Source organism: Sciurus vulgaris (assembly GCF_902686455.1).
Source record: "Sciurus vulgaris genome assembly, chromosome: X".
NCBI classification, from domain to species: Eukaryota; Metazoa; Chordata; class Mammalia; order Rodentia; family Sciuridae; genus Sciurus; species Sciurus vulgaris.
In genome coordinates, this window is record NC_136471.1 from 84,149,277 (window position 1) to 84,176,248 (window position 26,972).

The following is a 26,972-nucleotide window of genomic DNA, read 5'->3' on the forward strand; positions in this document are numbered from 1 at the left end:
GAACCAGCAAAGAAAATTGAAAAAGAGCCACTCTTGACATAGGAATCTCTATATGGGGCTGGGGAGATAGCTCAGCTGGTAGAATGCTTACCTCATAAGCACAAGGCCCTGGGTTCAATCCCTAGCATCACCAAAAAAAAAAAAAAAAAAAAGGAATTGCTATATGAAAGCACTCTAAATACCTCACATATATCAGTTCATTTAATCCTCTCAAACTCCATGAAAAGTTCCTGATATTGGTCCCATTTTCAGATAAAGACACTGAGGTGCAGAGATGAGAAGTTCATTAAACCAGGCACATTGGGGCATGCCTGTAAACCCAGTGACTTGGGAGGCTGAGGCAGCAGGATGTCAAGTAAAAAGGGCAGGGGACATCCCTCAGTGGTAAAGTGCCCCTGGTTTAAATCGCCAGTACCAGAGAGAGAGAGAGAAAATGACATAGAAAATCACACAACTGATAAATTTCAGAACCAGAATCCAAATGCAGATGAGCTGATCTAGATTTCACAGCTCCTCCACTATGTTATCTTGATTCTATATAAAGATGGATATAATATCTACAGGCATAGAGATTGTGACCAAGAAAAGTGTGGAATATGTCTTGAGAGGAGTGTGTGCCTGGGTGTGCACATGGTGTGTGTGTGTGTGTGTGTGTGTGTGTGTGTGTGTGTGTTTTCTTTTTGTTAGATCACAGATCATGTGAAGGAACATGGTGATTGTTAAGGTAGGAAAGGACAACTCAGATCACTTTGAAGAGGGTATTAAATTCCATGCTAAGGGATATGAACTCTATTTATGCTATGGTTCTGAATATGGTTTGAGTGTTTCCCCCAAGGAAGGGTTTGTGTATTGGAAGCTTATTCTCTAGAATGGCAATGTTGAAAGGTGGTGTGGAACAAGTAAGGCCTATTGAGAACTGAATACCTATTGGGGCACTGTCCTTGGAAGGGGTCAAGATAGTTCTCACAGGGCCCTGAGTTAGTTCTTATAAAAGGGTTTATAAAAAAGAGTGATCTCAGCCCTGAATTGTTTTGTGGCTTCCATGTGATCTCTCCTTCATGTACATGTGCCACCATGCAACACAGCCAAGGGGGACCTCTTCAGAGCAAACTGATTGCAGGACCATGACCTTGGACCTCCAGAATTGAGAGTTAATTACACTTCTTTTCTTTTTGTTGTGCTAGGAATCGAAACCAGGGTGTCATACATGATAAACACATACTCTACCACTGAGCTGTACCCCCAGCCCAAATCTCTTTTCTGCATACAGTACCTAACCCCGGATATTTTGTTATAGTAACAAAAAACAGGGAATAAAATATGGAAGAGCTACCATAATTTTCAGGGTAGAGGAATTATTTCTAGCAGTGGTATATAAGATTATCTTGAGAAGAAAGCATAGAGGTAGGAAGACCAGTTGAAAGATAATTCCATTGTCATTGAATGTAGAGAGAAGTATGATTGCAATTAAAAGGATTGCTTAGGGGAGCACTGGTTAATCAACAGATATTTGCTGAGCCCCTTCTATATTCCTAGCCCCTGCTATAAGGAAATACTAAGAAATTACAGTGTATGAAATAGTCTTTAACAAGTTTGTAATCCAGTTAGAAAGTGAAGACACACTTGAGAAATAATAAGCAAATACAGAATTTATAGATAGATAAGAATTACTTATTGACATAAAAGTCCAAATTGATGGTAGAGACAAATAATCAGATACTGCATAATTAAAATGTAATTTGTCTGGTAGAGTTCCTCTTTAAGAAGTTTGAGATTGGTGAAAGGTGGAATCGAAGGTCTCCAAAGCCTTCTTCGGCTTGTTTTGGAATGATGGGTGGGGAGTAGACAAATAAAAGCCAATGAGAAGAAGGTAGGGAAAAGTTAAAGAGAGATGAATCTCTCGGGCAAATAATGGTAAATCATGAGATCTTTAAGCACAGCCAGCTTTATTATTACAAAATCAGTAAACCATCAGCAGAAAAAAGAACAGGTATTAATTTACATATCATTCTGAGCTCATTTGAAAAGATTTTGAGAAATAAGTAATTCAACTGAACAAATAGCATTGGTCAAGGAACAGTGAAGGATAAAGATTGAATAATAAAAAATAACACTTCATAAAAAGTACAAAAAGTAGTCTGGGGTTGTGGCTCAGTGGCAGAGTCTTGCATGGGTGAGGCACTGGGTTTGATCCTCAGCATCACATAAAAATAAATAAATTAATTAAATTAAATAAGACAAAGATATTGTGTCTACTAAATTTTTTTTAAAAAGTACAAAAAGGTAAATACATCTTGACCCAAATATAAACCTCTTTTTAGATTATATTTAACACTTGTAGCAATTAGTAATTCAATTTCCATACAAGAATAGCCATTTATTTTTAAAAATGAGACATGCTGCCTGTCCTTAAGAAATTTACTATTTAGGAGTTCCAGTGGCATAATCAGTTAGTGTGCCACTTACAATAGATTCACTGTTTAGGAGTGGGGGTGTAGTTCAATTGTAGAGCATTTGTCTTGCCTGTGTGAGGCTGTAGGTTTGATTCCCAGCATCATAATGTAAATAAATTCACTATTTAGTACACAAAAATTGGCATTGGGTCTCCATTATTTCCCTTTAAAACTTAGGGGAATCGAGCCTTCAGATCCATTCCACCTCTAACACTGTATGAATTTGTACATACTAGTTACTAAGACTAAAAGTGAGATAATCTAAACTAAATGTGAGATAATCCCTGTGCTATTTTATTTTATTTTTTGGTACCAGGGATTGAACTCAAAGGCACTTAGCCACTGAGTCACATCCCCAGCACATTTTATTTTTTATTTTTTTAAATTTTGAAGATGAGTCTCACTAAATTGCTGAGGCTGGCTTTGAACTTGTGATCCCCCTGACTCAGCCTCTGGAGCTGCAGTGATTACAGGTGTGCACCACCACACCTGGCTCCTGCTGTTATTTTTTTATTACTATTAATATGTCCTGTAAAAGAGGGGGACTGATAAATTTCAAGACTCAGTTCAACTCAAGGATGTCTAAGAAAACTTCAGAAAACAGGTGGTATTTTAACCACCCAATATTTTCTAATGAAAAGGGAAACAAAAAAGAAAAACACTGGAATCTCTTACCAAGTTTCTCTCTTCATGTTCTCCTTCTCAATCTTAACAGTAGGAGGAAGGGAAGACCTACTTCCTAATATCCCAAGAGTCTTCCCTCAGGTCAAAAACATGCCAAAAATATTCACCATTTCTGCAGAGAAAGGATCAAAACTGCACTTCAAAGCATTGTCTTGTAATGCCATTAAGTTCACTACCGAGCAACATGCAACATCAAGCTAATGCAATGCCAAGCTCGTGCAATGCCATGCCCCTTGCATGCCTGATCATGACCTAAGTCATACAATATCATCTCCTCTGTAGTGTGAGGTCATGACCCATGCCATGTGGTGCCATCTTCTGCATCGCCATTAGCAAATGCTTGCTAATCACTGCTAGGGACAATACAGGAGTTTTCAAACCGACATTAATTTCTCCTAACTTTCCAGTTGGGATTCAATATCAAAACTCTTGCCCAATATACATTTCTCCATGGCTGTTTTTTTACTGCCCCTTTAAAGATTTCCCCCTACCCAAAGGACCCAGACAGTCAGTAAGTAGGGCTTTGAAATAACAATAGCTTAACCAGCCTATGAGGTTTAGCCTTTGGGCAATGAGCCCCGCCCCCCAAGGACTGTAGGCGGTACCCCGTGTTTAGTCACAGAAGGCTGCTGCTCTTTGCCTTAACCCAGTTGGTCGTCTCAGGTAACGCGGTAGCTCAAGGCTGGTGCCACTGCCTTTGCCTTCCCCTCAGTACTGGCGCTCAAAACCATGGAGGGGGCCTCCAATGCGACGGTTCCTGGCTTTCTTATCAAGCTGTGGACGTTAGTAGACGACACCATCTTGGATGATGTGATTCGCTGGAGTGAGGTATACCTGCGTGAGGAGAGGATTGGTGTAGCAGAGGGGTGCGGGCTCAGAAAGGGTCTTTTCAAGATGTAGGAAGATTTCGGGCTGGGTCTTAAGGGCAGAGGCACCAGACCTATAACAGCCCCACACCACTTGGGTGCCAAATTCAGTTTCTTCACAAGATAAGCTTCACCTTATTCATTTCTGTGTAGTTACTGCCAAAAGCTAGCCGCTCTTTTTCTGCTTTTGTTTTCTCCTCAGAACCCCCCAAACACGTGACACACCAGTGAAAAGTCCCTCACCCCAGGATAGGAATTCCTTCCCTGGAAAGTGCCTTGGTACACACTAGTGAGCAACTCATCTACCTTCTTACTAGTGCATAAGTAACTTTTTTTTTTCCTTTTTGTAGTGCTCAGGATGAAAACCAGGGCCTCGCGCATGCTAGCAGAGCGCTCTCCCACTGAGCTGCACCCCGCCCCCACTTTTCCTTTTCTTTTTAAATAATGGGAACTTTCCTGCCAAGTGTACCCAATTGAGTGTCTTGAGTGCTTTTAACAAGACCAACTTTTCACTGCTTCTGAGCGCATTTACTTGTAGATTCCATTCCTCACCAGACCATGTCAGTTTTCTTCCAAACAGTGAGCTGGGTGGGCTTACGGAAGTTTGCACATTCCCCAATCAGGAAGTCTGATGCTTGCTCAGGCAACATTCTAGGATTTTGATTTATGCTAGCCCTTAAATCACCTAAATACAGAATCAGGGAAACCTATGGGATCAGTTTAAAGCCCAGTCCTCTAACTAGGTAACTGTCACCTTGGTAAAATATACAAGTAAATTGAGGTAGGACTTTAACCTTTTATTTTTTTTCCTTTCTTTTTTTATTTTGGTGCTGGGGATGGAACGCAGGGCCTCATGCATGCTAAGCAAGCAGTCTGACATTGAGCTATACTCCCCACCCCTAACTTTTTATATTTTTGATATATATATATATATATATGTATATATATGATTCAAATGTATATATTAACTATATATGACATACATATTGATTTTATATACATATATAAAATCAAACACAAATATAAAGTGGTAGAATGAACTCACAAGTTCTATAGCCCACTTAAGTAGTGATCAACTCATGGCCCTTCTTGTTGCATGGGTAGTATCTACTCTCCCTCTAATTATTTTGAAGCAATGCTTCATGTGATATCATTTAATTTATAAATTCATACATATGGCTAAAAGGAAAGAAATTCAGAAGTAAAATTCTTAATGCTTAAGAAATAAGGAACTGGAGTATAGTTCAGTGTGCAGGGAGAGGCCCTGGGTTTGTTCCATGAATAGCACTCCAAGTATACTGCTTTGGGCTGGGGATGCAGCTCTGTGGTAGAGTGCTTGTAAGGCTTTGGGTTCCATCCCTTCTACCGCAAAAAATACAAGTCTATATCTCCTTCTCTAAATGGACCCAGAATTTGAATAAAATGAGTCCTTCTTACTGTTAACTGTGGGATTTTCATGATTCTGAATCTGTCTGAATGCCTTCAACCTAAGTGTTTCTGAAGGAATATTTATGAAAGTGCTTGGTGAAACACAAAAATTCTGTGGGGCTCCATGGCTCAGGCCTGTAATCCCAGCATCTTGGGAAGCTAAGGCAGGAGGCTCAGGAGTTCATGGTCAGCCTCAGCAACTTAGTGAGGCCCTGAGTAACTCAGCAAGACCCTGTAACAAAAAATATAAAAAGGGCTGGGGATGTGTTCAGTGGTTAAGTGCCCCTGGGTTCAATCCCCAATATCAAAAAAAGAAAAAAAGGTAAAGTTCTATACAGGTATGTTGCATTCCTTATTTTGAAGTACAGACCAATAAAAAATTTTCATTTTTGTGTTTATATTTTTATGTGGTGCTGAGGATCGAACCCAGTGCCTCAAGCGTGTGAGGCAAGTGCTCTACCACTGAGTTATAGCCCCTGCCTACTTTTTAATTGTTGTTATTTTTTATTAATAAAATACACTTGCTCATATTTATTTTAAAACCACTAAGATAAATGTGAAAGCAATAAATGATTAGCTTTTGTTTCATAATGTCTGCATCATAATTGAAGAGACACATAAGCATAAGCCTTCTAAATGACTTACCTAATTATTTTGGGAAATGTGCATTTGCATAACAGCACTATTTTCCATTAAATTTCATTCTTTCCCTGACCCATGTCCACCTTCTAAAAACTTGACTCTTCCAGTTCTTAAGGCAAACCCTCTATCACTGAGCTACACCCCCAGCACCTACAATGTATATTAAAATATATATAATGTCTATAATCTATGGGGAAAATAACAGTGGAGGCTTCTGTTGTGGGGGACAGGTTTGAGTAGAAAAGGGAATGGGAAATGTTTTTAGGAAATGGTGAGCTGTTACCTAAATCCAATACATCTCTTGATGGGATTTGGGTCACAAGTATATACATTGTGAAAACTTCCTTAAAACTGGTTAATTTCACTAAATGTAATTTTTCCTATTTTTTTCTGGAAAACACCAAACAAATGTCAAACTCTGAGTTACTGATATGCATACTGACGTGTTTAAGAGTAAGAGTGTAGTGTGCTGATGTCTTCATCTTTCAAATGAATCAAAAAATAAGATAGGTTAATTATAGAGAGGCATATAATGGAACAAATAGAGTGAAAAGTTAATCATAGAATTTATGTAATAAAGATGTGGGCATTCAACTTTTTTGTGTTCTTAAATTTTTTTGTGACAAAAAGTTGGGGTAAATATATATTGTTGACCTAAGGCATTTGGAAGTTTGAGGAAATGCTTTATAGTGAGTGAATTTTTTAAAAAGCATTTTCATAGCAGGGGTTGAAAATATAGCTCAGTTGTAGAGAGCTGGCGTAGCATATAGGAGGCCCTCTATTTGATCCCCAGGAAAACAAAAATGCAAACACACAAGCCTTTATACAAAATCCACTAAAATCTTTTTTTGGGGGGGGCGTTATAATTTATAATTTATATTTTTTTACTTTTACAGACTGCATTTTGATTCATTGTACACAAATGGGGTACAACTTTTCATTTCTATGGTTGTACACAGTGTAGATTCACACTATTCATGTAATCATACATATACATAGGGTAATATTGTCTGTCTCAGTCTATTATCTTTCCTTCTCCCACCCCCCTCCTGACCCATTTCCCTCTACACAATCCAAAGTTCCTCCATTCTTCTCTTGTCCCTCCACCATTCCCCCCTTGTTATGTATCATCTTCCACTTATCAGAGAAAACATTCAGCCTTTGGTTTTATGGGCTTGGCCTATTTCACTTAGCCTGATATTTTCCATCTTCATTCATTTACCAGCAAGTGCCATAATTTTATTCTTCTTTATGGTTGAGTAATATTCCATTGTAATATTCCATTTATCCATTCATCAATTGAAGGACATCTCAGTTGTGAATTGAGCAGCTATGAACATTGAGGTGGATGTATCACTGTAATATGCTGATTTTAAGGCCTTTGGGTATAAACCGAGGAGTGGGATAGCTGGGTCAAATGGTGGGTCCATTCCAAGTTTTTTGAGGAATCTCCTAATGCTTTCCACAGTGGCTGTATCAATTTGCAACTCCACGAGCAATGTATGAGTGTGCCCTTTTCCCCACATCCATGTCAACATTTATTATTGTCTATGTTCTTGATAATAGCCATTATTCTAATTGAAGTTAGATGAAATCTTAGAGTGGTTTTAATTTGCATTTCTCTGATTACTAGAGATGATGAACACTTTTTCATATATTTGTTGATCACCTGTATGTCTTCTTCTGTGAAGTGTCTGCCCATTTATTTCCTTAGCCCATTTATTGATTGGGTTCTTTGTATTTTTGGTGTAAAGTTTCCACTAAAATCTTATGTCACATTTACATATAGTAGATAAATGTTGCTCTTAGGCTTTGCATGATTTTTGTCTTACATGACATTTAATGTGCACATTGAAGAAGTCATATTTTATAGACAGTGGTGTACTAGAATGGGCTGACTATTGCTCAGAGGTGTTTATGAAAGCTAATTTTACTCATCTCACAACTCTGTATTCAGTGTCTTCATAGTCACAGAGTGAAATCATCCTGATTTACATTTGGAAATCACCAAATGCCACAAATCATCCCCATGTCTCCAGACTAATGTTAAACAGTAGTACAAAACCCACTTTTGTAACAAAATTGGAGTGGTTTCTCTGAAGAATATCTATTTTAAAAGGTGTTTTTGAAGAAAAAAAAGCATGATTCTATATGGCTAGTCCAAAATCAAACAAATGTTTTTCATAGCACCATAAAATTTTACTGTTTCATTCCTTAAATATACTGTAATAAACTGACATGGATCTACTTCTGTTCTACCAAGCACTAGCCCTAGAATCACTCCAATCAACAGATCTTTTTCTTTGTTTCACTTTTATTTATTTATTTTTTTTGTAGTGCTCAGAAGCAAACTCAGGGCCTCCCATGTGCTAAACACATTCTCTACCACTGAGGCTTCCCTACCCCAAGAGACTTTTCTTGAGTGCCAGTTATGTATTAGGCACTGATCTATATCCTCTTGTGTAAGAGTGGGCTGTAAAGTTACATGATAAAACTGTTACATCACTAAAGGAAACTCAATAGAAATTTGTCAAAATTTAAAAAGTCAGATTTATCAATGGGATAGACTCCAGAATATCTATTATGTCTTATATTTTCAACCAATACTGGTTTCTTCCCTTCCCAATTCTCACTTATTGAACACTTACTGAACATTTACTTTGAATCAGGCATTGCTTTAAGTTACTTTATGTGAGTCAACTGATTTATGCCTCATAAATATGGTAACTATTAACTGTGTTTGCAAATGAGGAAATTGACACAGAAACAAGTGAAGGGACTTGGCTTGCTGAAGGTTACAATAGCTAGTAAGTTGTGGAGTTGGGTAGAGACCCAGATAGTCTGGCTCAAAATGTGTATTGAACCCCTGGGTTCAATACACATTTTGTGTTGCCTTGTGCTTCTTAGGCAAGCACTCTACCACTGAGCTACATCCACAGCCCTCAAAATGATTTTTTAACCACTGCATCATTAACAAATTTCAAGTTAGGTTGCCTGGATATAACATATTAAACCCATTAGAACTGGAAAAATAAAATTTACATTCTTTTTCAATTGTAATAACTAAAGTTTGTAAGGTTATGTTAAAAGATATACTTAAATATTATTAGCAGTAAATTAGTGGTTCAACCCTCCTTTTTAAAAAAAGTTCTATGATAGAATGCAATGATTAGAGCCAGAAATTAAATGCAAGGAGAATGACTCCAGTGTCTGGTTTTTTAGTGTTTTTTTAACCCAGGCTCCTTAACCATTAAGCCACATCCTCAGCCCTTTTTTATTTTGAGACAGGATCTCACTAAGTTACTAAGGGCCCCTCTAAGTTTCTGAGACTTGCTTTGAACTTGCAATTCTCCTGCCTCAGCCTCCTGAGCCACTAGTATTACAGGCCAGTATCACCATGCCCCACTCATTATGTAATTTGTTATGTTTTATCTGCTTGAAATTTCTCACCCGAGCATTTGCAGTCCTCAAATTATTGTCAAATCTTATCTTTTTGATTTACCTATATGTATTTTGTTTCAGCTAAGTTAGATTACTTGCTACTCTCTGAATAGAACTTTATTTTCCTTTTCAAAATCCTAATCAAATTCTCCAAAGCCTACCACCTTAGTGAAAAAAATCTTATTTCTCAAATTACATATTAGATTTCTTATTTCTTACTGATTTTACTTGGACATATATTAGTGTTATTTATAGATTGTTCGTACACCTCTTTTTACACTAAAAACTTGTTGGGAGGGGAAACTAACTTTCAAACCCACTTTACCACATCATGCACATATTCCTAGCTTGGGACTTCAAAGTAAGAAGGTGAAAGGTACAATAAAAGCACTATTTAGGGCTGGGGAGATAACTCAGTTGGTAAAGTGCTTGCCTGCAAGCACAGGACCCTGGGTTCGATTCCCAGCACCGCAAAAGGGAAAAAAAAAAGCACTATTTAAATGAATTTGATTTTTAAAATTTTATCTACATAGAATTAACCAGGAAGATGTCTATTGTCTGTAAACCAAACTTTCAGTTTAGGAATAGGTTTATTTTATACATGATTTCATGGTTTTAGTTCTTTTCTTTCTTTTTGGACTTGGCTACACAATGGGTGGAGAGATATTATTCCTGGAAAAGTTCTAGTAGATGGCATAATCCTCTTTTTTATTGTAAAAGGGACACTTAGCCCAGACCCAACCCCATGCAAAATGATGTATTTTCATTCCAATGTGTACTCAGTAGGTCCTGCACCTATGTCATTGAATTTGCACCTTGCTGGGCGTGGTAGCTCACACCTGTAATCCCAGCACCATGGGAGGCTGAGACAGGAGGATCCCAAGTTTGAGGCTTGTTTTGGCAACTTTGTGAGACCCTGTCTCAAAATAGAAAAGCACCAGGGATATAACTCAGTGATAAAGTGCCCTTTGGTTCAATTCCCAGTACAAAAAAAAAAAAAAGAAAAGAAAAGAAAAATGTACAACCAAGGCATTGATATTGGTTATGCATAGCTAGCTGTACTGCTCGCGCTTGAACTGGGTGAAGATCTCCCAAAATTTTAATGCTGTTGTTGGTGGGGTAGGTGGGAGAGAGCGCCACCTAGTGCCTTTCTGAGGTAGCTGTTGCTTCTGACCCTGAGATTTCCTAGTAACCAAGTTGATATGTAGTTAAAAACTGTTTTGAGTATGTTCACCCAAACTCACATCATCTTAAGAATTACTGCTCTTTCACAATAAATATATTAAGTTAAGCAAGACGCAAAGAAAAAAATGCTACATATTCTCAGTTATTTCTGGAAGCTAAAAATAGTTGATTTCGCAAGTATCACAATTTACTCTCATGTTGAATCTAGGGTGAAAAAGACTTGAAAGTACAAGGGTACAGGAATCAGGAAGAGGGAGGAATGGTAGGGTAGTAGGAAGGGTGGGTATGATCAAAGTACATTATATGCATATATGAAAATATCACAAAGAAACTCATTTTGTGCAATTACTATTTGTTAATAAGTATTTTTAAAAGATGCTTGAAAGTTGATTTCAGAGAATTGATTAGAATATTAGTTACTGGAGACTAGGAAGGGTGATGGAGGGATAGGGCATAATGGATACCAAAATAATGTTAGGAGGAATAAGTTCTAGTGTTCTGTAATACAATAGGTAACTAGTCTACACCAATTTATGATATATTTCAAAATAACTACAAAGGAGTCCAAAATTTGCCAACATATAAAAACAACCATAAGTGGGGACTAGAGTTGTATAGTTCAGTGGTAGAGCACTTGACTAGCCCATGTGAGGCACTGGGTTTGATCCTTAGCACCACATAAAAATAAATAAATAAATAAAGGTATTAAAAAACTTTTTGTAATTGTCCTCTCTCTCTCTCTCTATATATATATATATATATATACACACACACACACACACACACACACACACACACACACACACACATATATATATATATATATATACACTAATTATATTGATTTAATCATTATACATTGTGTTCATGGGCTGGGGATATAACTCAGTTGGTAGAGTGCTTGCCTTGCAAGCACAAGGCCCTGTGTTCAATTCCCAGCACTGACAAAAAAGAAAAGAATACATTGTGTTCATGTGCTGAATTTTTATAATACATATATACCTCATAAAGATTTACAAATATGTCAATGAAAAAAATTTGAAAGCAATTATTACCATTCAGATATTATAAATATAAATGTGTGCAAGAGTACTGAAGCTTGAGCAACTGTGTATTTGTGTGTGTGTTTGAAAATTTGGAAAGTACAGAAAAAAATAATGTCTATGATTACAACATTCAAAGGTAACCCAAATTTTATGTATTCTCTTACATGGTGATATAAATGTATTTATACAGGTTGGTATATATCTTTACAAATGCACATTTATTTACTAAATTTTGTAATTAACTTTTTCATTAGTATTATATTTTAACCATTCTCTCATACTCAAAATTGAATATTCAAAAAATATTTTGCTGGGCACTTATAGTTCCAGGAACTCAGGAGGCTGATGCAGGAGCATCTCTTGAGCCCACAAGTTTCAGACCACCCAGGGCAATGTAGCAAGACCTGGTTTCTAATCATCATAGTTGTTGCTATATCATCATCATCATTATCTCATGATGACATGATGAATACATTTGTACAAAAAAGTTTTTCATGGTTTCTGCTTCTTTGGAATAGATTCCTAGGATGGAAATAATTAAGTTAAAGGATATGAGCTTTTTGCAGTCTATATTCCACGTAGGGAACATAGGGTCTTGTGGTAATAGCAATTTAAAGACCATTCTTATTACCAAATGACATTTCAGAAAAGTTATACTGATTTTCATAATGACCAAATGACCAGTAGTGATTTAAAAGTGGCATTCATTAAAAAAAAAAAAAGTTACTGCTGACATACATTCTTTCCAATTAATACAGAACTAACTGGAAGCAAGCTTTTCCTTTGTAAATTTGTCAGCAGTATTTTGGGTCTTATTGGGGCTGAAATGATAAAGTCATGGTTTACAAAGGTAAAGTGAGGTATAATAAGGCATTTTTATATTATTTGTTGGGAACAGATGTATAATCATACAGGTTAACTATTTTATGATGTACTTGAGCTTTTGAAAAGGTGTGTGTGTGTGTATGCATATCTGTAAAATCAAGTTATTAAAATTTAGTTGTAGATGAACACAATACCTTTATTTATTTATTTTTATGTGATGCTGAGGATTGAACCCAGTGCCTCTCATCTACTAGGCAAGCACTCTACCACTGAGCTGCAACTGCAGCCCTCAAGTAATTTTTAAATATATTTAAAATTCTGAATACAATGTATGCTTATCATAGAAAATTTGTAAACTGGAGACTAAAATAAATATACCCAAATGTGAAACAGTGATTATTTCTGGGAGGCGATACTTCAGTTTTCTTTGTACTTTTCATGTTTTTTGCATGGAAATAAGATAGCATATTTAACATTGTACTACTTAAGTCAACTTAAGTAAAATCTCATTTTATGTTTCTGTACATATATATGTATACATATATGTATCAGTGTCTGAATATATCACTGTATATTCAGTGTATATATTTATAAACATATAGAGAGAAAGAAAAGTGCATATGTAGACAGATCTTTGGAGTTCTTTTTTTGTGTGTGTGCGCTGCTGGGGATTGAACCCAGGGCCTTGTGCATGTGAGGCAAGCACTCTACCAACTGAACTATATCCCCAGCCCTGGAGTTCTTTACAATGTTATCCATTGCTATCTTTGGATGGTGGGATTTTTATGATTTATTTTTCTTTTTTCTTTAATTTTACATTGATAATGTGTCATTTTGACAACCAGAATAGAGTCAATTTTTAAAAGGAAACACTTAAAATATTATATTATGCAGTTTTATCTAAGACAGCATTTTTAGTGTTACAGTATATTTTGTCATAGAAATATGCCATAAGTGATGTAATCTTTCCCTATGATTTCTGGACATGAGCATTTCAGAAAAATATTTTAAATATTTGAAGGAAAATGTACCTTTAAAAGTAATCAATGTCGTGTTTCCTTATGTAATTTAAGTAATCACTAATTTATCTTTTTCATACACTTCCTTTTTTAGTATTAACAGTTTAATTTTCATAAAATGAAAGATGGACCAAAATATATAACATGTTTAAACTGGAACATACATTATTATATTTTACTTGCACTTTTATTATATATTATTTTCAAACCTTTAAATGTTCAGATACCATTTATCCAATTTAGAAGTAATTTTCTCGAGGACCTTTTTCACTTTCTGATTACTTTTAATTGAGTCATCATTTGTTTGTATATCTACAGAGGATTGATCAAGGGAAGGAATAGTCTAATCTGACATTATGCAGATTTTCCCTGTTACTTTCTCTTATCTCTGAAGTCCAGTCAATTCTGGGAAAAGCATGAGCTAAGTGGAATCTAGGGATTCTGTTCTGAGAATAATTTAGTTTGGTTTATAGTTGGCCCCAAGGGCTCTGAGAGGCAATTCCAATTAAAGACAATTCCCAGCCAAACACACACACCTTTAATAAGAGTGACTCAGGAAGTCTGAGAACAAACTAGATAGAATGAATTAAAATTCTTGGATTTTCTCTCTTGGTGCCTTTTAGGATTATGATGATCCATTTCACTTCTAAAGAACTGAACTAATTGTTAGGTAATATGGAGAAATGACAGATAAGCAGATTTTTCTAAATCTTAGTCCAAGTGGATAGTAAAATTTAAGCCACATAATATTGAAGTTAATTCATTTGTTATAATTTCATTGAACATTAAATTTATAATTTTATAAAATGAGCAGTATCACCTTTGACTACTTCTAAAATAATTTTTATTGAAGTAATTTGTTTTAGAAAATTATAGAAAATAAAAATAACCAAAAAAGATTATATTACCATCCAGTGAAATTACTCTTAATGATTTGCAAAATATTCTTTTGTGGGTTTCTTCTTTTCTGTGTGTGGTGCTAGAGATCCAAGCCAGGGCTTTACACCTGCCAGACAAGTACTCTACCACTGAACTATGTCCCCAGCCCAATATATTTATTATAAAATGATTTATTTTATACTGTTTGAAAATTTGCTTATTTTACTTAAAATATATCCTCATGAACATTTCCATATCATTAAATACACTTCTACAGTTTCATTTTTATGTCACTATAACATTCATTTGTATGGATTTGTCATTCTCTTAGTATATTATTTCAATTTTAAATATTAAATACAATTTATGTAACAGTTTATAGATAAATTTTTATACTTATTAATAATTCAATATACATTATTGGAATTTGAATTTTGATCTTTCTCCCTCTCTCCTTCCCTCCCTTCTTTCCTTCCTTTCTTTAGTGCTAGGGATTAAACCCAGGGGCTGATATATGCTAGGCAAGTGTTCACCCTCTAAGTGGCATCCCCGGCCATTTCTATTTCGTTTTCAGACGGTTTCATTGCGTTGCACAGAATTGCTTCGAACTTGTGATCCTCCTGCCTCACTCTCCTAAATCTTTTGGATTACAGGCGATCATCACATTGTCAACTCACGACTGTTCTAATTCATATTTTGAATACTTTTATTTCAAACCTTGTCTAATTTTTTGAATTTCTCAAATTTTTTCCATTTTTTTTCAAATGGAGATCTTATGTTTTAACAGTTTGGAAGTGTTCATTACATACTAATGTTAGTTCTTTGTTATATGTGCTGAAAATATTCCACTTCATATATTACTTTTTAATTTTGTTTATGCTTTCTTTATTTATGGTTTTTGTACATGTTTTCATTTTGTGATCAACCCATTACGTTTCTCTTAATGTTTTCTCTCTACAGAATAATTTTTCCCCAATGCTAGGTAGGGATTGACCCCAAGTCCTAGCAAACATGCTATCACTGAATTAGACTCCCAACCCAAATGTTTTTGTAATTTTTGGCTTGACATTTTTACAAGTCTTTCAAATTTGTGGATTCTTCCTGATGCATTGTTGAACTGTTGCTTTGATGAAACTTTATTTTTTCTGTAAATGACTACTTTTTGGTCTTCCCTTATTTCTAGAATGGTCACAGCTTTCTTGTTGTGAATGAACAAATCTTTGCCAAAGAAATACTTCCAAAATACTTCAAACATAATAATATATCCAGCTTCATACGACAGCTCAACCTATGTAAGTATGACTTATTTCTGCAAATATCAGAATTTAGTGGGATATCACATAAAAATACTCCTTTTTGTAAAACATATGTATATCACTGGAGTTGAGTGAGGGTTCTTACTAAAAATCTATTATGAAATCTTTACTTAGTTTGAATTATTGGTTGTGGTTCCAAATATGAAAATTTCCCTTTTGGCAATACCTTCTTAAATTCTTTTGAGTTATAGAATCTTAGAACTGAATGGTACCAAATAATTTATCTAGTTTAATCCTATTATGTTAGAGACAATGAATGGGATCTAAAGAGATTAAGTATACTTGATCCAGCTCATACAGCTAGGCAAATCAAGTCTGGAATCCATTACTTTGATTAAAAGTAGATTAACTTTTCTCTCTCTAATCTTTAGAATTCAAAGTCTGACATGGCATAGATGTGAGTTTTACTGCTGACATAAGCCCTCTTTTTTCAACATAGTTTTGTATTACAATTAGAGAAAAATTGAGAACTATATAAAAATATTAGAAGTACATGTGTATTTGTGTGTGTAAACTTAAGATAATCTTTTCTTTCTTTCTTTCTTTTTTCTTTCCTTCCTTCCTTCCTTCCTCCCTCCCTCCCTCCCTCCCTCCCTCCCTCCTTCCTTCCTTCCTTTCATTTTTTTGATGCTGGGGTTTGAACGCAGGCCCTTAGTGCTTGTGAGGCAAGTACTCTACCAACTAAGCCATATCCCCAGCTCACTTAAGATAATCTTTATAAAATTTGTATCTTGTATGTTTTCATCCTAGCATTGTGTCATAAATATTTTCCTCATTAAAAATATTTTGTCATTTTATGTAACATCATGATATTATTATTATTATTTTTTGTGGTGCTGGGGATTGAACCCAGGGCCTTGTGCATGCAAGGCAAGCACTCTACCAACTGAGCTATATCCCCAGCCCTCATGATATTATTATTAAGGCTGCTCTCGGTTATACACACATTTTTGTGCTACTGGTTATACACGCTTTTTAAAAAGGTGCTTCTGCAAATGTAGTGGTTTACACATGTAATTCTAGCTACTCAGAAGGCTGAGGACGGATGATCATGAGTCAAGGATATCCCAGGCAATTTAGCTGAGAACCTATCTCAAAAAGGGCTGGAGATGCTGATCATTGAGTGGTAGAGTACTCCTTGGTCCCATCCCCAGTACCATTAAAAATGTTTATCTTTTTCCAATTTTTCATTATGAATATCTATTATTTTTATAATAAAAAGGAAATATTATTTACATAAAATACCTTTAAAATATTTTTAAGACCTCAAAAGGGTGATAGGAAGAGATTGTCTTATTCAGATTTAGAAGCAAAGAAACTTTGCATATTTATTAACAACACATAATATTTTTATTTAAAATATGTAAGGTATACCAAGCAAAACCATAGGCATTGCAAATACTTTAAACATTTATTTATGAACTATCATTATTTTTTTACTCCCCTAATTCTTCCTCTATTCATCCTTGAATATTAAGCATTTACTACCAAGCCTATACAGCATAAGTAGGAACAAGATCTGTTTTCCTGGTTACTTAGGAGAACAGAAAACCATCTGTGTACTTGTGCCTTCCCAGTGTCTTCACCATTTTAGATTTATTTATTTATTTTTTGTGGAACTGAGGATTGAATCCAGGGGAATTTTACCACTGATCTATATCATTGGCACTTTTTTATTTTTTCTTTTGAGAAAGGGCCTTACTAAGTTGCTGAGGCTGGCCTCCAACTTGTGATATTACTACCTCAGCCTCCAGAGTTGTTGGGATTATAAGCATGCACCTGTACCAATGTGCCTAGTTCAGATTTTTTAGGTCTAGTAAAATATTCTACAAACTAATAGGAATTCCAATTAATAAGAATTTCAAATTAAAAATTCATTGAATTTTTGCTCTTCCATATTTCATACTTTTAAACTAACTTTTTAAAAAAGGGATTGAACAAAGGGACACTTAACCACTGAGCACACCCCCAGTCTTTTTTATTTTTTATTTTGAGACAGGGTCTTGCTAAGTAGCTTAGGGCTTCCTTAAATTGCTGAGGCTGGCTTTGAACTTATGATTCTCCTGCCTTAGCCTCTCAAGCTACTGGGGTTACAGGCATGCACCACCATGCCCAGTTCTAATTTGTTTTAGAGGAATATATATTTTCTGCATAAAAATTTGAATTCAGTGCTTTTGTCACTTACAGAAATGAAAAAAATAGCTTCTTATTAGTTTAAGAATGACAAATTGCAGTAAATTAGCCTAGATCCGTGGCAAGAAAGTACATCTTGACTAATTGAATAGGTAGTAAAAATGTAGTAATCCTCAATTTTAATTTTATTGTGTGAACTTATGTGTGTGTAAAGTTGATATATGCTGGGTATAGAAAAGAAAACCTTTACAAAAGGAGAGGGAAAATCTTCCCTAGTTTCATAATCCAAAGATAAAAATGGGGTCCTAAGTAGAATAAGATGTATTCATGCTTATACAAGTATATCAAGATGAATTCTACTGTTATGTATAACTAAAAAGAAACAATTTTTAAAAAAGATAACTACTGCTGGGTGCAGTGGCACACACCTATAATCCCAGCTACAATTAAAATTTTTTTAGATTAAAAAAAAAACCAGACTGGGGATATGGCTCTGTGGTTGAGGTCTACTGTCAATCCCTGGTATGAAAAACAAAACAAAGACAACTACTGATTGAAATAGTTATATACCCTAATTTTGTTTGTTTGTTTCTTCCATGTGGTATTTTAATTTTTAAAGTTTTATCTTATTTCATTTTGAGATGGGGTCTTGCTATGCTACTCAGCCTGGCCTTGAAATCCTAGGCTCAACAATCCTCCTTCCTCAGCCTCCCAAATGGCTGGAACTAGAGCTATACATCAAGGCATGTACCAGCTTGTCTATATCTGGCCAAGTTAATTTTTTAATCAACAGATAACATTTTATGTATTTATTGTGTATAACATGATGTTTTGAAGTACACATTGTGGAATGGTTAAATCTAACTTATTAACATAGTTAATCCTTTTTGTGGTGAGAACACTTAGCCATTCTGTATTTTTTTCAAGACTGTAACATATTGTCATTAACTAGTTACCATGTGGTATAGTAGCTCTTTTGAAATTAATCATTTTTTTCTCCCAGTGCTGGCTATCAAACCCAGAATCTTGTGCATGCTAGACAATCACTCTACTATTTAGCCATGTCCCCAGGCCTTGAATTTACTCCTTCTAACTGTAATCGTATGTTTTTTAGCCAGTACTTCCCCATGTTTCCCCATTCTCTACTCTTCCTGGCCTCTGCTAACTGTTCTACTCTCTACTGTGTGTGTGTGTGTATGTGTGTTACTGAGAATGAACCCGGGGTCTTCTGCATGCCAGGCAAGCTATCTACTATTAAGCTGCATCCCTATCCCTTTTTAAATTTTATTTTGAGACAGGGTTTCACTAAATTGCCTTAGACTGACCTTGAACTTGGGATCCTCTTGCCTCAGTCTCCTGAGTAGCTAGGTTTAAAGATGTGTGCCACCATGCCTGGCTATTTTTTACATCTATGAGATCATCTTTTCTAGATTCTGCAAATAATTGTGATTTTACAGTTTTTCCTTTCTCTGCCTGACTTATTTCACTTAATATATAATGCATTTCAGTACCATACATGTTGTAATTGATAAGAATTCATTCTTTTTATGACTGAATAGTATTACATTGTGTATACTTACTACATTTTCTTTATCCATTCATTAGTGGATAGATACATAGGTTGATTTCATATCTTATCTATTGTGACTTGTGTTGCAGTAAACATAAAAGTGCAGAAACACATTCAACATACTGATTCATTTCCTTTGGGGTGATATATATATACACATACATACATACACACCCAATAGTGGAATTGCTAGGTCATGTGATATTTCTATTTGTGGGGAGCTGTGTATTAAACCCAGAGCTTTATGAATGCTGGACAAGTGTTCTATCACTGAGCCACATCCCTAACCCCTAAATTCTAGTTTTAATATTTTGAGGCATCTGCATACTATTTTCCATAATAGGTGTACCAACACCATTTATTGATACACTCATTCCCAACACTATTCTTTTTAAAAATTTTTTTTGTTCTTGTTGATGGACCTTTATTTATTTATTTATTTATTTATTTATTTATTTATTTACTTACTTAAATGCAGTGCTGAGGATCAAACTCAGTGCCTCACATGTGCTAGGCAAGTGCTCTATCACTGAGCCACAACCACAGCCCTCAACACTATTCTTATCAATAGTGTTTAAGTGTTGTCTTTACTCCACATCTTCACCAACTTTTTTTCTTTTTTAAAATAACCACTCCAAAAAATGTTACATGATATGGCTTTTTTTTTTTTTTTTTTTTACTGTACTGGGGATTTACCTCAGGGAACTTACTTTGTCACTGAGGTCCATCCCAAGATCTTTTTATTTTTTGTTTTGAGATAGGGTCTCCCTAATTTTCTTAGGTCCTCATCAATTTACCAAGGTTCATCTTGAACTTGGAATCCTCTTGTCTCAGCCTCCCAAGTTGCTAGAATTACAGGTGTGTACCACCATGCCCAGTTTATTGTGGTTCTTAATTGCATTTTCCTGGTGTTTAGTAATGCTGAACATTTTTCATATATCTATTGGCCATTGGCATGTGTTCCTTTGAGAAATGACTATTTAAGTCTTTTTCCCAATTTTAAGAAATTCAGGTTATTTTTATTATCATTGAGTTGTTTGAGTTCCTCATATATTTTAGATGTTAACTGCTTATCAGATTTATGGTTTGTAAACATTTTCTTCCATTCTGTAGATAGCCTCATCACTCTATTTTATTTTTCCTTTGATATGTAACTTTTTAGTTTGATGTTAATTCCATTTGTCTATTTTACTTTTATTGCTTATGCTTTTGAGGTCATAGCCACAAAAAAAAATCATTGTCTTGAACAATGTCATAGACCATTTCTCCTGTGTTTTTTTTCTAGTAGTTTCATAGCTATGAAGCTTACATTTAAATCTTTACTCCATACCAGGTGTGGTGTCATAGACATGAAATCCAGCAGCTCGGGAGATTGAAGCAAGAGGATCGTGAGTTCAAAGGCAGCCTCAGCAGATTAGCAAGGCCCTAAGTAACTCAGCAAGACCCTGTCTCTAAATAAAATATAAAAAAGGGCTGTGAATATGACTCAGTGGTTAACACCTCTGGGTTTAATCCCTAGTACCCCAATTTTTTTTCAGTCTATCACAAAGCAATACTTTTATAATAGACTCTTACTGTTTGAATTTCAGCAATGTCAAATGACTATAAAGTTATCTAAGAGATTACTATGAATTTTAATACTTACATCATTACCAACTAATAACAGATGGTTTGCTGACCAGCATGAGTCCCTGGACAATACTTTGTGTAGCAGTGCCATAGACTTTTCTGTATTAGTGCCTTTCTTCATGTTCCTTTGTAGGAAATGCTCTTCTTCCCCAACTCCATTCCTAGGGTTTGCTTATCAGAGTTCTGCTTATCTTTCAAGTGCCGGCTCAAATTTTACCTCCTTCAAAAAGCCTCATATGCTCATGTGAGAATTACTTTCTTCTTTCCACATGTGCCCACAGTACTTTATTTAGAAGATAACTACAGTGCTTATAACAGTCTATTTGTATTGTTTCTTTTTTTACACCTGGGATTTAATTCAGGGCGTTTTACCACAGAGCCACATCCACAGCCTTTTTTAATTTTTTACTTGAAGACAGGGTCTCACTAAGTTGCTTAGGGCCTCACTGAGTTTGCTGAGGCTGGCTTTGAACTTGTGATCATCCTGTCCCAACCTCCTGAGTCTGTAGGATTACAGGCATGGACCACCATTCCCAGCTCAGTCAGTCTTTTTATTACTGAGATATAATTCTCATACTCTACAATTCACCCTATAAAATAGCCAAATCCTTGGCTTTTAGTATACTCACAAGAGTTTTGCAACCATAATTACAATCTAATTTTAGAATATTTCTGTCACCCCAAAAAGAAAACCTTGTGCTTATTAGCAGTCAGTCTCCATTTCCCCCACCCCACACACCTTACATCAGTTATGCTTTGTGTGTGTGTCTCCTATAAAAAGTTGTGACTTCTTAGATGATAAAGATTTGGGAAATAAGTTTATCTCTACAACAGGTTAAGATGTCTATGTAGAGTGCAGTGTTTTCAATTTTTTTCTTTGTTTTTTGGGGGTGCTGGGATTAAATCCAAGGCCTTGCACATGCTAGGTAAGTGCTCTACCTCTGACCCACACCCACATTCCTTTTTTATTTATTTATTTATTTTAAATTATGAGACAGTGTCTAAGTTCCCCTGACTGACCTTGAACATGTGATCCTCCTGACTTAGCCTCCCAAATTGCTGGGATTAAAAGTGCCCCCATACCCAGCTGAGTACTGCATTTATAACAATTATTATTCACGCATTTCTTAATGGTTGAATTGTATGTCTGTCTGGTGTAAATTTCACAACTCTGCTTTAGAAATGACTTTGGTGGGGTCTGGGAATGTAGTTTAGTGGTAGAGTACTTGCCTATCATGTTCCAGGCCCTGCGTTCATTCCTTGGTTCCACCAAAAAAAGGCTTTGGTGAACATGTTTGTTTCTCACAATATTGTTCCCTGAGAACTTAGAGATCTTAAGGAAAAGTACATCTGCTAATGATCATCCACTCAAAGATTTAGACTTTTCTTTGTGTCTTTTCTTTATTTTCCCACTTTTCTGGGTTCAACATGTTATCAGGGGTTTTAAAATAAAGCAACACATACTGGATTCTTCAGATATTCTGGTGCAGATTTTCTTCCTATGTAATTCTATGACAGTGTTTTTATTCTTGTGACAAATTTGTTTTCTAGGAAGATTAGTCTGGATTATCCTATTTTGTGAGTTTTGTTCTGAAGATATTTGATATATCCCCATCTACTCTGGGACTAATTCATTGTTCCCTCCTTTATGTTACCAAACATTTGTCTGTGCTATCACTTTAGCATTCAAGCATGCTATGTTACTGTAGTTGTGAATGTGTTTGTCTTCCTTGCTAGACTGATAGATTCTTGCAAACAGGAATTTCATCTTATTGATTTGTGTGTCTTCAACAGAGCCTAGCCAACTAGTTATGCAAGGTGAAGTTAAGTGTTTAATAAATGTTTGTTAAGTGGATGAATGATAAGAAAATTCATTTGAAGAGGAGAGGGTCATGGAATGTGTAACTTTCTGGTTTGTGAATATATTTCAAATGGAAAGGAATAAATATTTTTAAAAAAAAATACTATTAGTATTCAATAAGAAAAACAAGAATGCTCCAAGTGGGGCATGTTGGTGTATTTTGTAATCTGAGATTCTGGGAGGCTGAGGCAGGAAGATCACAAGTTCGAGGCCAGCCTCAGCAATTTAGCAAGACCCACAGTAAATTAGTGAGTACTTGTCTCAAAATAAAAAAAAAATATGTATTAGCATCCATTTATCAGAGAAAACATTCAGCCTTTGGTTTTTTGGGGATTGGCTTATTTCACCTAGCATGATAGTCTCCAACTCCATCCATTTTCCTGCAAATGTCATGTTTTTATTCTTTTTTATGTCTGCATAATATTCCATTGTGTATATATACCACAGTTTCTTTATCCATTCATTTGTTGAAGGGCATCTAGGTTGATTCCACAATCTAGCTATTGTGAACTGGAGCTGCTATGAACATTGATGTGGCTGTGTCACTGTAGTATGCTGATTTTATTTCCTTTGGGTATAAACCAAGGAGTGGGATAGCTGGGTCAAATGGTGGATCTGTTTATTTTTTAATGGCACATAATAATTGTAGATATTTATGGAGTACAGTGTGATACTTCAATACATGAATATATTATACAATGATCAGTTTGAGTAATTGATATATTCATGGCATTACACATTCATCATTTCTTGTGGTGAGACCATTCAAATTCTCCCCTTCTATCGATTTTGAAATATACATTATTGTTAAATGTGGTCACTCTATCATGTAATAGAAAATCAGAACTTATTCCTTCTTTTTTTTTTATTTTATTGTAAACAAATGGGATACATGTTGCCTCTCTGTTTGTACATGGCGCAAAGGCATACCATTTGTGTAATCACCTTCTATTTAAGTTTGTACCCATTGGTTAATCTTTCCTTATTCCTCCAGGCTCCCTGCCCCCTCTAGTCTCTGGTAACCACTGTTCTATTCTTTACTTCTATGAGAAAAGTTTTTTTAGATTTTACATGTGAGTAAGATCATGCAGTATTTATCTTTCTGTGCTTGGCTTATTTCATTTAATATAATGTACTGCAGTTCCATCCATATTGTTATGAAATATTAGAATTTTTTCTTACTATTGAATTATATTCCATTTTGTATATATGCCATATTTTATTTATTCATTCATCCATGGATGGATATTTAGTGAAATCATCCTATTTTGAATAGTGGTGGAATACATAGCAGTGCAGAAATCTCAGCATACTTGTTTCATTTCTTTTGAATATATACTCAGTTATGGGATTGCTGGATCATGTGGTAGTTCTATTTTTAATGTTTTGGGAACCACCATATTGTTTTCCATAATGTACACACTAATATACATTTTTTTTTTTTGGTACCAGGGATTGAACCCAGAAACTCCTTACTACTGAGCTATATCCCCAGCCCTTTTTATTTATTTTTTTTAATTTTGAGACAGGTCTCATTAAATTTCTTAGGGCCTCACTAAGTTGCTGAGGTTGGATTTGAACTTGTGATCCTCCTGCCTCAACCTTCCAAGCTTCTGGGATTATAGGCTTTTGCCACTGCACCTGGCCTAATATACATTCTTACTAACAGTCTGCAAGGGTTCCCTTTTCACCACATCCTCATCAGCATTTATAATCTTTTGCCTTTCTCATAATAGTTATTATAACTATTTTAACAAGAGGTGAAATCTCACTGTGGTTTGATCTGCATTTTCTTGATGATTAGTAATGTTGAGCATTTGTTTATATATCTGTTGGTCATTTGTATGTCTCCTTTTGAAAAATGTCTGTTTAGGCTTTTAAATTGGACTATTTTATTATTGAATTGAGTTCCTTACATATTCTGAATATTAACTTCTCGTCAGATGTATATTTTATATTTTGTATCTTCTTCCATTTGTTAGGTTGTCTCTTCATTCTCTTGATTTTTTTTTGCTGTTTAGAAGCTTTTTAGTTTGATGTAATCCTATTTCTCTATTTGTTGTCTATGCCTTAGGAATCAAATCCAAAATCCCTGCCCAGTCCAATGTCATGGAGCTTTTCCTCTGTTTTCTTCTAGTAGCTGCATAATTTTTGGATCTTCTTGCATCTAATCTTTTACTCAGTTTTGAGTACAATTTTGTGTATGATGAATGATAGGGGCTCCAGTTTTATTCTTCATACAGATATCTGATTACCCAGTACCACTTTATTAAAGAGACTTTCATTTCCCTAGTGTATATTTTTGACACCTTTGTTGAAGATCAGGTACATGTGTAGATTTATATCTGAGTTTTCTTTTCTGTTTCATTGATCTGTGTATCTGTTTTTATGCCAGTTCCATATTGTTTTAGTTACTAGACCTTTGTATCATCATCATCATCATCATCGTCATCATCATTTGCTGTACTGGGGATTGAACTCAGGGGCACTTTACCACTGAACTATATCCCCAGCCTTTTCAATTCAATTTATTTATTTTTAAGACAGTCTTGCTAAATTGCTAAGACTCACTTCAAACTTTTGATCCTCCTGCTTCCCGAGTAGAGATTACAGGCATGCACTGCCCCTATTGCCCAGCTGTATTATATTTTGAGGTTTGGTAGTGTGATGCCTCAGATTTGATGGATCTTTCTCTTTTTTTCTTTTCTTTATTCTTCTCTTCTCTGCTCTTCTCTTATCTTCATATTGGGAATTCAACCCAGAACCTCACACACGTTAGTGCAGCATTCTACCACTGAGCTACATGCCCAGCTCCCTTTTTACATTTCATTTTGAGACAGCGACTCACTAAGTTGCTCAGGCTGGCCTCAAACTTGCGATCCCCCTGATTCAACCCCCCATTAACTGAGATTAGAGGTGGGTACCACTATGACTAGTTATCTTTGATCTTTTTTAATCAGGATTACATTGACTTGTCAGGGTCTTTTGTGGTTCCCTAGAATTTTAGGAGTCTATTGTATTTCTGAAAAGAATTCCATTGATATTTTAATAAGAATCGAATTAAATTTATAGGTTGCTTTTGGTAGTATGTACATTTTAACATTAGTTCTTCCAACCCACGAACATGGGATATCTTTCCATTTATTTGTGTCCTCCTTGATTTCTTTCATTGGTGTTTCCTAGTTTTCAATGTAGAGAACATTTACTTTCTTCCATTTATTCCTAGGTAATTTTTGGTAGCTATTATAAATGGAATTGATTTCTTGATTTGTTTTTTACGTAGCTCACTATTTTTAAAGTGCTTTTTTAGTACATTAGAGTTATACATAATAGTTGGGTTCATTTTGACATAATCATAATTTCCTGGAATTGAATTTGCTCCATTGCAGTCTCCAGTGCTTCTTTTCCCTCTCTCCTCCCTCCTGCTATTCCCTTTACTCTACTCTACTAGTCTTCTATTTATTTATGTACTTATTTATTTACTTATTGATATTGTATAGATATACCTAAAAGTAGAATTCACTGTGGTATATTTACACATGTACGTAGCATAATTTTGTCAAATTCATTACACATTTTTCCTTTCCCATCCCTCCTCTCTCCCTCCTCAGTCTCTTTTCTATTCCATTGATTCCTCTATCCTTTTGAAATCAGAACACCCACCTTTTCCCCCCCTTACTTTGCTCTAGCTTTTGCATGAGAGAAAACATTCAGCCCTTGATTTTTCTGGGTCTGACTTAATTCACTTAGCATGGTGTTACCCAGTTCCCATTTACTGGTAAATGCCATAATTTCATTCTTTGTGATTGAATAAAACTCCATTGTATATATGTGCCACTTTTTCTTTATCCATTCATCTGTTGATGGGCATCTGGGCTAGTTCCATAACTTGTCTATTGTGCATTGGACTGCTATATACTTTGATGTGGCTGCATTTCTATAATTTGCTGATTTTAGATCTTTTGGACATATACCAAGGAGTGTGTTAGCTGGGT

General features: G+C 35.3%; 1 protein-coding gene across 1 annotated transcript in view; it reads left to right on the plus strand.

The window, feature by feature from the left end:
- Positions 1-3,866: 3,866 nt before the first annotated feature.
- LOC306651582 (heat shock factor protein 3-like) overlaps positions 3,867-26,972 on the plus strand; it is a gene marked incomplete at its 5' end in the record, with an annotated part of 50,285 nt that continues 27,179 nt past the window's right edge. The window contains one exon of the mRNA XM_079124245.1: positions 3,867-3,975. Coding sequence (XP_078980371.1) covers positions 3,867-3,975 — 109 coding nt within the window. The remainder of the gene's footprint in view (positions 3,976-26,972) is intronic.